The 15401-nt window shown below is 38.9% G+C and overlaps 1 protein-coding gene across 1 annotated transcript in view; it reads right to left on the minus strand.

The window, feature by feature from the left end:
- Window positions 1-13548, minus strand: part of LOC147319758 (uncharacterized) — a 28417-nt gene extending 14869 nt beyond the window's left edge. The window contains exons 1-15 of the mRNA XM_086312506.1: window positions 13323-13548; window positions 10622-10874; window positions 8685-8713; window positions 7730-8039; window positions 7463-7503; window positions 6881-7154; window positions 5996-6043; window positions 5665-5708; window positions 5009-5291; window positions 4594-4637; window positions 3751-4036; window positions 3198-3241; window positions 1970-2246; window positions 600-647; window positions 269-312 (exon numbers count right to left, since the gene is read on the minus strand). Coding sequence (XP_086168632.1) covers window positions 269-312; window positions 600-647; window positions 1970-2246; window positions 3198-3241; window positions 3751-4036; window positions 4594-4637; window positions 5009-5291; window positions 5665-5708; window positions 5996-6043; window positions 6881-7154; window positions 7463-7503; window positions 7730-8039; window positions 8685-8713; window positions 10622-10865 — 2016 coding nt within the window. The 5' untranslated portion in view covers window positions 10866-10874; window positions 13323-13548. The remainder of the gene's footprint in view (window positions 1-268; window positions 313-599; window positions 648-1969; window positions 2247-3197; window positions 3242-3750; window positions 4037-4593; window positions 4638-5008; window positions 5292-5664; window positions 5709-5995; window positions 6044-6880; window positions 7155-7462; window positions 7504-7729; window positions 8040-8684; window positions 8714-10621; window positions 10875-13322) is intronic.
- Between the last annotated feature and the right edge of the window lie 1853 nt (window positions 13549-15401).

Below are 15401 nucleotides of genomic sequence, written 5' to 3' on the forward strand. Positions count from 1 at the left end.
ACATCATCCATCACATAAGGTGATGATGTCATTGGTCATCTTTGTCACAATGATCACAAACAGCTGATTAACAATTATTCTGCTTCTGTTAACAAGTTCAGGACTTTTCTGACCTGCTGCAGACCTCCCTCACTGCACACGCTCAACTTATCAAACTTTGACTTTTCCAATCAAAATCAAATCATTTGTTTCTATTGAAGATTTCTATCCTGTGTTTATGAAATGAAAGCTGGATGATCTGAAGTCAGACAGATGTGACATGACTCACTTTGTGGATCAGTGCAGGCCAACGTTCATCCTCAGAGTGTTTCTCTGACAGAAAAGAAAGATTAAAAGCTTCATTCATGACTGATTTAACATCAGTGTTAATAATCAGACACTTTGAAATAACTGATGCTTTGATTTCATTCTGATGATCCTTGTAAGTTGGATTAATAACAACATTAAACTTGTTAACATGAAGTCATATTTGATGGGAAACTATCAACGTGTGAGGAAATGATCCAGTTCTGTTTCATTCAGTAATTCTTCTTCTTCATCTTCTTCATCTTCATATCAATGAGTGTATTTATTGATTCATGTGTTTTCTGGACACTGACCTTTCTCTGTTTCCTCCACATCAAATCCTTCAGCTGATGATCCTGCAGCTGCAACACATTGAATACAAACTGTAACTACATGATACAGACACTGTGTGTGTCCTTTATGTGTGCTCATCCTGAGTATAACACTGAGTCCTGACAATAAAAAGCTTTAATATTTCACTTTCAGCTGTGCTGACTGAAGGCAGGAGGAGGCCATAGTTACACAATCACAGAGAAATCACTGAAAAGACTTTGAATCATTTACCTCATACAGGTCGTCTGTCTCCATAGTGGAGTTTCAATCAAAGCTAACATAAAGATCCATTTACAACACAAGACTGATATTAATGAGCTCAAAATGCAAAAAACAAAGAAAAATATTTTCAAAGGAAAGAAGTTCAAAGAGCTTTAAAACAACATTTACTAAAGAAAGTCACTGATTCAATAAGCTGAATATTTTTACTTTAAACATTGAAATATGAAAACAAATCTGTTTAATTTTACTGTGTTTGTACAACCTGAATGTGTTCATTTATCAACGTCTGTCCAAAATAAATCAGAGGAAACAAATTCTTTCATTTATAAATGATAATAAAGTTTATATTATGCAGTTCTTGTTGTGAGTTTCTCTGATAGGTTTTGATTTAATTCTTTAGATTTTTTTTTTTTACTGTAATGTGTGATATTAGATGTTACGGCCCTAGCAGGGCCTCCTCCTGAAGTTGCCTGTGTGGGCGTGTCCTACCATCTCTCCTGCCTTAGGTGACACCTTTTTCTTTTGTACAGCTGACTCTGTTCAGCAATTAAAGGTATTTAAGGGCAGAGAAAGGTGAGCTCTGGTGCCAGAGAGCCATGTTAGCAGTTGCAGCTAGTGAGCTGTGTTTTGTGACTGTTTGCTCCTGCTCGGTGGAGAGAAGCGTATTTGGTGACTAACCCGTTTTTCTTTGACTTTTCAGTAGTACTGACCAACGTCTGAGTTTTGGTTTGTTTCTTCAAATTGTGACAGCAGCTCGTCCGTCTCTTTTAGTTGAGTTATTAATAGAAACTGTAATAAAACTCTTTCTTTTAACCATTTTGTCTCTTTGTTTCCTTTTTCTGATCCGGACACTTTTTGTCACTTTCCCTCATCGCCTGAACCCTTTTAGGTGAACATAACATTATATTTAAAATCCTTCCACACACAGTTAAGAATAATCCCAACATATCTGTTGTATTAATTTATGCAGCTTATGATTATTGTACAGCTGTCCTTCTTGGCCAGGACACTCTTGTAAAACAGATTTTTAATGTCACAAGTTTATTTTTTCCTGGTTAAATAAACTTTAATGAATAAATAAAATGTATTAAAGTTATTACAGAAACTCTGACAGATTATTTCCTCTTACCTTTGAGTCCTGAGCTGCTCTCTGACAGCCTCTGCACCAGATCAGTTCTCTGCATGTCTGTTAAAACCTCCCTGATCACCTCCACAGACTGATGACCCCATTTATCAACCATCTGTTTCACTAGTTCATCTGTCATGTTTGGATATATCTGTATTCGTGGCAGGCCCATTTTGAAGCGCGTGAACTGCAGCAACAAATTGAATTCCTCGAGATCCTTTTGATTCAAATGTCTCAGGATTTCCACAAGAATGTTTCTAACAGCTGTCGTTGCTTCTTCCTGAAAAATACAAAGCATTTATTAAGTTACTGTCATTTCACTGTGGGGAGATTTAAAGTTTGATTTCTCTGAACTTCCTCAGTGTCTCTGAAGTAGACATGTAGAATATTAGAGCTGCATGATTATTGGAAAATCAAAATCACAATTATTTCGTTCAGTATTGATTTTTCTGACAGACAATTGCGCTCTCGTGTAAACAGAACATTTCCACATCTGTACAATTCTCCTTTCTCGTCTTCCACCTCTTTATTTATGTATTTATTGTGTGTGTGTGTGTGTGTGTGTGTGTGTGTGTGTGTGTGTGTGTGTGTGTGTGTGTGTGTGTGTGTGTGTGTCCCTTCACTTTGCATTTTAAATATTGCTAAATTGTGCTCATTTAATTTGTAAAGACAAAATCAAGATGAAGTTCAAACTAGTTGTGCAGCTTTTTAAATTTTAATAAAACCCATAAAAAATTTACAATTAATAATATTCTTCAGAATGATCACTGAAGGAACAGCTGGTAACATCTGTGGTGCTGATGATGTTTACCTCGCTGCCTTCATGAACTGTTTTTATGTGTCTGTAAAACTTTGGTCTCATAAGACTCCCTCTCCATCAGGACTAAAAACTAAATGTTCTCATTTCTCTAACTGAATGTTTGTGTTTTGATTTTTTAAAAAGTAAAGTGAGTGCATGAAATGTGGAAATGGATATTTTAGGACTTTTGATGTTGAAGATTTTCAAAGACAAAGAAAAATCTAAAGATGTCATTTCCTGGTTTTATCGTCAGGAGTAGATCCTTCACTCTGTCGTCAGTGGAAACATTATTGCTGCAGACTCCACATTAACACTGTGAGAAGCATCCAGTTTCAGAGATGCTTCGTCTGTTTCATCGTGTTTAATGTTCAAGATGAGGATGATTTACAGCCTGAATCTACTGAATGAAAGCTGAGTTAAAGTCACACTCACTCTCTTCAACAGTGCAGCTCCATGTTCATCCACAGAGTGTTTCTCTGAGGAGGAAAGACATTTACCATCAACTCTGAGGATTCAAACATCATCACACATCCAAGTAGAATCAGCCTTCAGACGACACAGATGATTTAAAAGAGAAAATCATGTGAAACTAAATAAAATGACATAAGAACCCAACGAAGAAACCCTCCATCCTGTCCAACCAAAGTAACTGGGGGTTCCCAGCTGTGATAATGAGAGAGGGTACACCTGTCCACCTCAGGTTTTAAACAGACAGACAACCTTTCACACCCACATTTAATTTAGAACCAGCAATAAAGCCAACAAGCATGTGTTTGGACTGGAAACCAGAGCACTCTGAGGAAAAGCATGCAGGCACAGGGAGAACATGCAAACTCCACACAGAAAGGTTCCAGCCAACCAGGAGGCTCAAACACACAACCTTCATGCTGTGAGGACACAGTGCTAACCACTGCACCACCATGACACCACCAACACAAAAACCTGTTGATGACACAGAGTTTACACTCATGCATGTTGGTCTTACCTCTGGATGCTGAGCTGCTCTCTGATAACTTCTGCACCAGATCAGTTCTGTTCATGTGCATGAAAACTTCTCTGGTCACCTCCACAGACTGATGACCAAGTTCATCCACCATCAGATTCACTACATCTGCTCTGGTTGATGAGAGACTCAACCTCCGTGAGAAGAATGACAGATTCCTCCAAGGAATGATCGTCTGCAGGATCCTCTTAAATTCCTCGAGCTCCTCATCACTCAAATCATTCAAAGTTTCTAAAAGCAGATGTTCAACTGCTGCCATTGTTGCCGCCTGGAACAATAAACACAATCACGGGGTCACATATTTATTTAGCCAAACACAAGCATCTATTTACTAGTTGTGGTACGTTTATGAAAAAAATGAAGAAAATCTAAAACTGTGATCCACTTTTATGGGTTTGAATACTTTTTCTTTACAGGCTGCAGTTCTTCTCTCACTGTGCAGATAAAAACTGAAATATATCCATCAAGAATCTTTCCCTGATTTCACATCATCTTTCATTCTTTATTAATATTTGTAAGTAGAATAAAGTTTCCTGTTTAATCTGAAAGTGTTTGATGTTTTCAGATTTCTCTGTCCTGTTGAAGAGTCAGGACAAATGTACATGCTGACACTTCCTCAGCTCATCCTCAGTGGTAAAGACATCCTGACATTAGTGTTGCAGAAAATTACTGCTGAAGAAGTCAAACTGAATGAAGCTTCAGTTTGTCACAAACATCCAGCAGAAATCATGAGAAAAATGAGTCAACATGAGAACTGATGATACTTTAGTCCTCTGACTTTCAGCCTGCTGTCTTGTACTGAATCAGAGATGTGACATGACTCACTTTGTGGATCAGTGCAGAGCGTCGTTCATCCACAGAGTGTTTCTCTGAGGAGAAAAGTGCTCAAAGTCACTCATGACAAACACATTTAACAACTAACTGACAATTATTCAGGAAATATGACTTTGGAAAAATGGACAATATGCAGAATTACACTGAAACCTCCTCAGCAATAATAAACAGTATGAAGGAGTCATTTTTACTCCTCCTCACAAAGTATTTGGATTTAATCTGGTCTCATTTTTATGTATTTATTGAAGTAGATTTTTCCAGAACAGCCATAAAATATGTTTTAAAGATGTGTTTTTTGTCTTTATTACAAATATTATTTATAAAGTCAAAGAAGACTTTAGTCAGACGTTTATGAGACATGAAAACAGTTTTATGACTTTAATGAGTTTTGATTTTGTTGTCTTACTTCGAGGCAGTGAGCTGCAGTCTGACAGCCTCTGAGCCAGATCAGTCCTCTTCATCTTCTTTAAGACCTCCATGGTCTTCTCCACTGACTGTTGGCCGTAAGTCAGCACCATCAGAAACACTGTGTGCTGCAGGTCTGTCCTCATGTACCACATCCATGAGAGGACTGAGTCATATTTGCGATGAATTCGTCGCAGGGTCTGACTGAACTTACTGAGCTCCGGCTCATTGAGACCATCCAGAGCTTCCAGCAGCAGCTCAATAACAGACTCCATCGTTTCTACCTGGAAAATTCAAAGAAAATGTTCATGAGATAAATGTGACATTTCTCACTTTCAGGTTTGTTTGTTTTCTCATCAACACTTTACAAATGTAGATGTGTTTAGATGACATCATCCATCACATAAGGTGATGATGTCATTGGTCATCTTTGTCACAATGATCACAAACAGCTGATTAACAATTATTCTGCTTCTGTTAACAAGTTCAGGACTTTTCTGACCTGCTGCAGACCTCCCTCACTGCACACGCTCAACTTATCAAACTTTGACTTTTCCAATCAAAATCAAATCATTTGTTTCTATTGAAGATTTCTATCCTGTGTTTATGAAATGAAAGCTGGATGATCTGAAGTCAGACAGATGTGACATGACTCACTTTGTGGATCAGTGCAGGCCAACGTTCATCCTCAGAGTGTTTCTCTGACAGAAAAGAAAGATTAAAAGCTTCATTCATGACTGATTTAACATCAGTGTTAATAATCAGACACTTTGAAATAACTGATGCTTTGATTTCATTCTGATGATCCTTGTAAGTTGGATTAATAACAACATTAAACTTGTTAACATGAAGTCATATTTGATGGGAAACTATCAACGTGTGAGGAAATGATCCAGTTCTGTTTCATTCAGTAATTCTTCTTCTTCATCTTCTTCATCTTCATATCAATGAGTGTATTTATTGATTCATGTGTTTTCTGGACACTGACCTTTCTCTGTTTCCTCCACATCAAATCCTTCAGCTGATGATCCTGCAGCTGCAACACATTGAATACAAACTGTAACTACATGATACAGACACTGTGTGTGTCCTTTATGTGTGCTCATCCTGAGTATAACACTGAGTCCTGACAATAAAAAGCTTTAATATTTCACTTTCAGCTGTGCTGACTGAAGGCAGGAGGAGGCCATAGTTACACAATCACAGAGAAATCACTGAAAAGACTTTGAATCATTTACCTCATACAGGTCGTCTGTCTCCATAGTGGAGTTTCAATCAAAGCTAACATAAAGATCCATTTACAACACAAGACTGATATTAATGAGCTCAAAATGCAAAAAACAAAGAAAAATATTTTCAAAGGAAAGAAGTTCAAAGAGCTTTAAAAGAACATTTACTAAAGAAAGTCACTGATTCAATAAGCTGAATATTTTTACTTTAAACATTGAAATATGAAAACAAATCTGTTTAATTTTACTGTGTTTGTACAACCTGAATGTGTTCATTTATCAACGTCTGTCCAAAATAAATCAGAGGAAACAAATTCTTTCATTTATAAATGATAATAAAGTTTATATTATGCAGTTCTTGTTGTGAGTTTCTCTGATTTAATTCTTTAAATTAATTTTTACTGTAAGGTGTAATATTATATTTAAAATCCTTCCACACACAGTTAAGAATAATCCCAACATATCTGTTGTATTAATTTATGCAGCTTATGATTATTGTACAGCTGTCCTTCTTGGCCAGGACACTCTTGTAAAACAGATTTTTAATGTCACAAGTTTATTTTTTCCTGGTTAAATAAACTTTAATGAATAAATAAAATGTATTAAAGTTATTACAGACACTCTGGCAGATTATTTCCTCTTACCTTTGAGTCCTGAGCTGCTCTCTGACAGCCTCTGCACCAGATCAGGTCTCTGCATGTCTGTTAAAACCTCCCTGATCACCTCCACAGACTGATGACCAAGTTTATCAATCATATCATTCACTATTCCTCTTCTGTCATCACTCAGTTCGATTTGTGGAAGACTCTTCTGAAAACAAGTGAACTGCAGGAACAACTTGAATTTGTTGAGATCCTGATCACTCAAATCCTCCAGTGTTTCTAGAAGCACATCTGTAACAGCTGCCATTGTTGCAACCTGGAAAATTCAAACATTGATAAAGAAAAAATGTTTCCTCACTGAGAAAATTACAGATTTATGTTTTTGTAGCTGTTTTAAACTTTGAATGTTTTCAATGTTTTCTCTGAAACACTTTGTTTTCTTTTATTATCTTATTTATTAAGATGTATTTATGTAAACACACTTTTTAATAATGTTTGATTTTAAATCTAAAAACATTTCTGTGACAACTGTTTAATCTAAATGATGAAATTATGATTTTCAAACTGCATCTTATTGAATCAAAGCTGAACTCTGCAGAGTCAGACAGATGAGACGTTACTCACTTTATGGATCAGTGCAGACAGATGTTCATCCAGATGTTTGTCTGAAAAAAGAGAAATTAACAGAAATAGAAATAAGTGTTTAATAAAAGCTAATCGAGCTTTAAAAAAATACACAGAGATCAAAAAAAAAAAGTTACATTTAAACCTGCTGAACATCATTTTCTGCTCGTCAACAATGCTCTCTTTGCTCTGTAAATCTGACTGTTTCTAATATGAACTGAAGCAGAAACACTTTTATCATTTTAACATGTTTTGTCTTTATCTTACTTTGAGCTTCTGAGCTGCTGTCTGTCAGCCTCTGAGCCAGATCAGTCCTCTTCATCTCCTTTAAGACCTCCACGATCTTCTCCACTGACTGTTGGCCAAAAGTCCTCACCATCAAAAACACCTCATCCTGCACGTCCTGCACGTCCAGCATGTCCAGCACGTCCTGCAGGTGTGACATCTCAGACAGACTCATGGAGCTCATTGAGCCAAGTTTTCTTCCCAGGATCTGGATGAAGTCTCTGACCTCGCTGCCTCTCAGATCAGCCAGTGTCTCCAAAAGCAGCTCAATAAGAGACTCCATCGTTTCCACCTGGTAAAAACAGAGGTCACATGACAGCGATGCACCATTCAAATGTCTGCTTGATTTTTAATCAACAGAAACATTTTAGTGTGCTAAAAATAAATTCATGTTTGAATCCAATTCCTTCTAAAAACCTGAAAAGATGACCTTTGACCTTCAGACATAAAGCTGCGTCTTTTTAAGGTCATGACCGGTCGACCAGATGTAGAGCAGAAAATAACCTCCATGAACATCTGGTGCTCGGTGGGTACCTGCTTGGATTGGTTTTTTATTTCTTGGCTCATTTTTTCCTCTTTTTGAAGGATTTAATTTTCATGAACAGGTTTGTGACTCTGTTTTACTGCCTGACTGTAACTCTGTCAAAGACTGAGCTACAAAAACTGCAGTGAGTCTCCTGATTTTACAAACAGAGGGGAGCTTTAACTGCTCGCATCTTTACTGATAAACAGAAAGACTTGAATTTAATCTGCTTTTAAAATGTAAATAAGGTTTAATATTTCTATACCAATCATGTATAAAACTCATGTGTACATGACAAAGCTGCAGCTTGAATCTCATGTGTATGATTTGTGTTTAAGATGAAGATCATTTTCAGTCTTCATCTACTGAATCAAAGCTGAACTGTGTGAAGTCGACTGATGTGACGTTACTCACTCTCTGGCTCAGTGGAGGAAACTGTTTGTCTGAGGAGAAAAGAAAGAGAAAAAGTCAGATTAGAAACTGTTTTATCATCAGGCTTTATGAGGATTTAGAACATGAAAGATTTCACATCAAAGTGACACTTAAACCTCGTTAACTCGTTAATAATGATTTTAGAGAGAGGCCTAACTTTGTGAATGAGAGCACACACAGGATACTCTGATCGCTGATCACTTTCATGTGTGTGTATATACACACACACACACACACACACACACATATATAAATATACACTACATGTCTTTGAACGTGACGGGAGTCGACTCCAGACCGGGCGTTTCTGTCCAATGAGGGTCCCAGGCTGCCTCTCCCATGCTAACCAACCGTAACTTGGACATAACTTGGACATTCCCAGATAGACTTAAAGGAAACTCATTTCTGTTTGTATCCATAATCTCATTCTTTCAGTCCTCAGAGCTTGTGACCATATGCATGGGCAGGAACATAGCTCCACCTACAAATCTAAAACATCAGGGCCCGCTCTCTCCTCACCAGGGCAGATCAGCAGAGCATCCACATCACTGCAAACACAGCACTAATCTATCTGTCAGTCTCCTGCTCCACTCTCCCCTCCCCTGTGAACGACACCCTTAGATACTTAAACTCCTCCAAATGGGGGAACTCGTCCGTGACCTGGAGTGAGCACTCCACCCTTTACCAGCTGAGAACCATGGCCTAAAACTTGGAGGTGCTACTTTCACCCACTTGTTGCACATTCAGATTCAAACTGCCCCAGTGAGAGCTGGAGGTCGTGACTCCATGAAGCGCTTTGTCTCTCCAAAGCGTGCTGCACATGCGTGTCTGTTACATGCTTCCTTGATATGGGTTGCGTGACCAGAGAACTCCAGCTCTCTCAGGTACAGTAGATGCAGCTACGTCTCCAACATTCTGATAACTTCTGGAAAGTTCCCCATCCAGACGATGAAGGCAGTGATGGCATCTGAGTCTTTCTTCTTTATAAACACTGACAGATACTGTGTGTTACTTTAATTTAGGACCAGCTGCAACTGAATAAATTCACAATACAGTTAATAAGTCCCATTTATTAAAACTGTAAAGGTGGAATTGTTTGACTGGAGTCCTCTGACACCTACAAACATTTGTATTTTTAAAGAAGCACCAATCAAAGCAGAAATAGAAAATTGTGTGAAACATTAGCAACAACCTGACAAATTCATTAAAAATTTAAATGATAGAAAAAAACACATCTGTGAGGTATGACAAAAATCTACCACAGACTTCAGTCAGTATGATGAGGGTTAATAGTGACATAATTATAACCTGTAGAGCTGCTTGAAGACTTTCCAACCATGTTGAATGATGTTGGATGTTTTTGTTCTGATCTGATCAAAATACTGTAACTGAGCTTGTGTAACAGTGTTTATGTTGTGTGTGATTCCATAATAACCACAATGGATTTGTGATGTTTATTGACTCAATGGCGCCCTCTCTCAGAGGCAGTGGATCACTGCACTGTGTGGGATCATTAGGTATCAGCATGTGTGCGACCACTATACAGAGCATGTGACCTCTGTAACTGTCTAACTGTTAATAAGAAGAGTTTCAGTGGTTTGTTGTAATTGTGAAGTCCTGAAACAGTCACATAATATCACTGCACACCGGCTATAAGCTGCTATTATTTTGTAGTGTGCTGTGTTTGAGCCTCCTGTAATGAGCCAGCCTGCCTGACCTGCACATATTCTGCTCTAATCCACGTTATAAAAAGCAGCACGAAAATATAAACGTCTTTGTTCATCATTCACTACACAACACAGAGTCAAGAGATTTTTCTATCAGTCAGCACCTGGTTTCATATGAATGTGATAAACTATGTGCAGTATTCTCACATATTTAAGTCTTTGTTCTCTTATTTGTGGTTCCTGAGGTGATACCTGATAATCTCTGCACCAGATCAGTCCTGTTCATCTTCATTAAAGCCTTTCTGGTCTCCTCCACACTCTCTCCTCTGTACGTCTCCTCCATCAGCTTCACTACATCCTGTGTGTTTGCTGTTTTCAGTCGGCCCCTTGGCTTGGATGATAGATCTTTCTCCAGTTCAGTGAGTGACTTGAACTCAGCAAAGTCCTCTAGACTCAACTGGCTCAGTGTTTCAATGAGCAGCCTCTTAGTCATCATAGTTACCACCTGGAAAATGAAGAAATCATATTATACATGAAGGACAGCATGTCTGCTGTTTGTTCATTTGATGGATGGAAACTGACTGCTTTGTATTTCACTAATGACAACATTACTGACATGGACGTTTGTTACTTTTCTATCACCCAAATGAAAGCTGTGATTGGACGTGAACGTCAAACATCAGCTTGAACCTTGAATAAAGTTGAGAGGATTCGTTTTTGTCCCCAAAAGGACGTTGAGTTGTTTCTAAATAGCTGCAGAAAAAGTTACACTGTGAAGTAATAAATGAACCAGTACAATGTCTTGATGCATTCTCAATCATCCAGGAAAGTAAATCTCCAAGCTAGTGGAGCTGATCACAGCCACAGAAACAGCAATTCGTAACAACAATATTGCAGAAGTGGAAGCAGAGCAACTACGGACGAAAGTTTCGGCCTGTCTCAGCAATGCAAAGCCCCCAGCATCCAACATCACCATGGAGGAGAGGAAGGCACTCACATCACTTAGTGATGACAACAACATTATCCTCCTTCCAGCAGACAAGGGTAGGTGCACAGTATTGCTAAACCAGAAAGACTATCATGAGAAGATTTTGTCAGTACTCAGTGATGAAAATACTTATGAGCCCCTGAAACGAGACCCAGGAAGTGGCTACAGCAAGAGGGCGATAGACTGTCTGAAGCAGTTAGAACAGGACAAGGCTGTTGACCGGACCTCATACCACAGGCTGTACCCAGGGGAGTCTACACCAAACCTGTACGGTTTACCAAAAATACATAAACAGGGTGCACCTTTAAGACCGATTGTCTGCAGTTTCACCCATTGTGGCCAATTTGTACATGGAAGAAGTGGAAAAGAGGGCTTTGCTATCCTACCCTGGAACACCACCAAGCCATTGGTTCAGATATGTGGATGACACCTGGGTGAAAATGAAATCCCAGGACGTACTACATTTCACGGATCACATTAACTCGGTGGACCGACACATCAAATTCACCAGGGAGGATATGAAAAGTGGCAGGTTAGCCTTCTTAGACTGTGAGATTTCCATCAGTAATGGGGGACATCTAAAAGCTGACGTGTACCGTAAACCTACACATACGGATCAGTATCTAAGGTTTGACTCTCGTCATCCACTGGAGCACAAACTGGGAGTCATCAGGACGCTACAACACAGAGCGAACACCATCCCCACTGACACAGCAGCCAGGGAGGCAGAAGAACAGCACATCAAGAAGGCCCTGAGTGGTCTTTGATCAGTGGGTTTTGGTCAGTGGTTGTTGATCAATGGTCATGAGAATTTGCATAATTATGATTAAGGAACTGACCTCCCAGCCTATTGTTCCTTCACTGGGCTGGTTTCAGTCATTATGCAAATGTACTGTTTATAAGATTTGGGGAAACCTGCAGTCAGCTGAGACTGAAGAAGTCACTCGGATGAGTGACGAAACGTTTCTCCCACAAAACGCTACGACCAGATGAACAGAATCAGCTTTTGGAGAACCAGTACAATGCACAACAGTCTCATTTTCTCCGGTAAAATTAATTATCCATCCCTGGTTTGTACAAACTTTACAAATTAAAAATCTCAATTCGAACTGGTCAGAAACACACAATAAACAAACTGTTATTTGTTTATTGTAAAAAAAACCACAAACCTTTAAATAACATTTATAATAATTATTGTGTCATTATATCTGTGACTCTGACATTCACCATCCAGGAAGCAGAGTGTGTGAGGAAGATCTGGTGTCTGATGAAGATGAGAGATTAAGCTGCGCACAGATAACTTTAACCCTAGAATACTATCGCTATTTGATTTTCAACATTTACATGATTTCTCTCTCCTGCAGCTGTTAGTGCGTCGAGGAGACTGTGCCTTCACCAGGGAAGTCTCAAATGTCCCAGGAATGGGTGGACCAAAGACCAGCTTTCCAGTGTCATTATTTTTTTTAGGAATTTTGTTGTTCTTTGCCCTAATTTTTCTGTGATTTTGGAGCATTATTTTAGGGTCCCCACATGACACTTTTTTCATTTTGTTAGACATGGCACAGTTGAAAGTAAAAGAAGACAACTCTAATTTGTCATGTGTTGTCAAATTTTGATATATTTTGATGACAAGTACTTTTTGTTGGTCATATTATATCGGGTAAAAATCACCCGGCATTAGTGATTGTGTTGCTGTTTATAGCGATAGCGTTCTAGGGTTAAGATCACGTGACTATCGTGGCCTTTTGAAACCGCCACAACCAGAACTCTACCGTGACCGAGACCTCCGGTTCTTTCCCACAGAGCTCTGCACCTCTGCTTCAAACCAGCAACAGTCACATGATCTAATATAACTTATTATTGTATCTCATTCCCTGTTACACACACATGAAAACAACTCCAACAAGGAAGCAGAACTACGAATGTGAACTTCCAGGAGGAAGCAGAATTTAATGCCGCGCTTACCTTCAATACTTCATGTAAAATGTGAACACCTGGAATCACTGCTGATGGAAAATCATTCTTCAGTGTTTGTGAAGCAGCTTAGTGTGAGGCACTGTTCTCCCGCTGCTTTCTCTCACTTTCTGTAAACGCTGAGGCGGAAAAACTTCCGCTTTTCTGCGTCTCTCTCCTCCCAGCTGTCAGCCCGCCTGAATACCGGAAAAAGTTCCATAATCCAAAGTAAGCATCACATTCACATGCTAACTAGAGCTACTTATGTCTGACTGAACACTCTTAAGCTGTAATTTACCACAGACGGTATAAATCTTTAATACTGTGTGTTTCTGTTATTCACTAAACATCTGTCAACGATCAGGAAGACCTGCAGTCTCCTGGAGAGCCAACAGGGGGCGGAAATACTAAAGGAAGAAGAATACGTAGTCACACCCAACAAGTTGGTTTTTAAACTTTATTTACAAACAACAGTATAACATACAAGGCACCGTCATTAATCCGATTATGTTACATCCTCGGTTGAGCATTATAGCAAGAAACAAACAAACAAACAAACAAAAAACAATAAGCACAAAGCTAAAAGAGTTAGTACAAAAAGAAAGAAAAGTCACTGAAGGATTTGATCCAAAGGCAAAAAATAACATGAGCAAAAAAGGGCAGTCATGATTATAAAAAAGGGAGGGTTTTTTTTTGTTTCTTTGTTTTTTTTAACATAGATTAAACTCTTTAAATAAAACAACAAGTTTATGGGCTTTCTTAGTATTCACAAGTTTCAGCGATTTAACCCCGAGTTTAAAGTCATTCAGCCATCTGTTTATACAAGGTTTAGCTTTAAAGTATCTGCATTTGTGAATAAAAAATTTTCCCATTAACAAAAACGTCCTAATCAACAGGTCAAAATCTGCATTCCCAGCAAGTATTCGACCCAACAGAATAAGTTTGCATCAGTGACTGTATAAAATAGTGTTTATATGTATCATTCCACCTCTCTCTCTCCAGTCTGGCCAGTTAGGTGAGGCTGGCTGCTGTAATCGCTGCCAGTCTGCTGAAGCTACACGAGAGGTGCGTTGTGTTGTTCAGCACATACTGTAGGGATGTATTACAGATACATAAAAGAGCAGAAACGGGTTACACTGACCATGTTCGCTCTGTCCAGCTCAAGGACAAACGTGCTTTGAATCGTTGCATACAGAGCGTTAAATTTCCTGTGAATCCAGTCCACACACACGTGATTATCTCTAATTCGGTAAATCGTCCGATACCACGTGTGTCATGTTCTGTTGTCCAAGCACTGAACGGTAACGTAACCACACGTTGGTTTAAATGGAGGCGGAGTCAACTGGATCCGCGCTCCCTGCCCAGTGCGCGCTCCCGACACAGGGAAACAAATTCTGGCGAGGATACCTACCTTGCCACGACACCTGTCAATCAAAACAAAAACGGGCCAGAGTCACGTGGCCAGCGACGTCCGAAGCTTCTTTCAGTACGTCACTGCTTCGGTACCTGATTGAGGGTTTATAAGGAAGCGGGTCATTGGCGGGATTTGTGCTGTGTTTTGGTGAGAGAACAAGTGTGAGACATAATGAGAGAGGAAGCTCTGCCTTTTCCTAATTAAGAACCAGACAGAAGAACCTTATGTGTTGTGTTTTTATTTCACCCATTCATAAGTAATTCTACCCCCAGGTCAAAAACATACCAAAAAATCGATTATACATATAAGCCATAATATATATGAATGTGCCTGTCAGTTACATAACTATGTGGAGGCAGGGACATCACAACATAAGCATACTCCCAACCTACTGTACTTTATTATAATGTGTTTTATCTATTATGTTTTTAATGAATTTGTCTCCACTTGCCAAAACATTCTGGATACTGTTGCTCCCCTGAAGGTCAGGCAGCCTAAATCAAAGTCAGAGTCATGGCTGAATGACAGCACTCGGGCTGCTCGAAGACAGTGCAGAACAGCAGAATGGAAATGGAAAAAAGACAAGCTACACGTGTCTTATGATATCTAAAAGATAGCTGGAGTAAATATCAGAAATCTGTTTATTTTGCAGGTGTTATTAACAACAACTACCATAA

The sequence above is a fragment of the Aulonocara sp. 'chitande type north' Nkhata Bay genome, linkage group LG11 (genome assembly GCF_057382095.1).
Source record: "Aulonocara sp. 'chitande type north' Nkhata Bay isolate Kocher_YH1m ecotype deep benthic linkage group LG11, A_spYH_male_GT1.1, whole genome shotgun sequence".
NCBI lineage: Eukaryota > Metazoa > Chordata > Actinopteri > Cichliformes > Cichlidae > Aulonocara > Aulonocara sp. 'chitande type north' Nkhata Bay.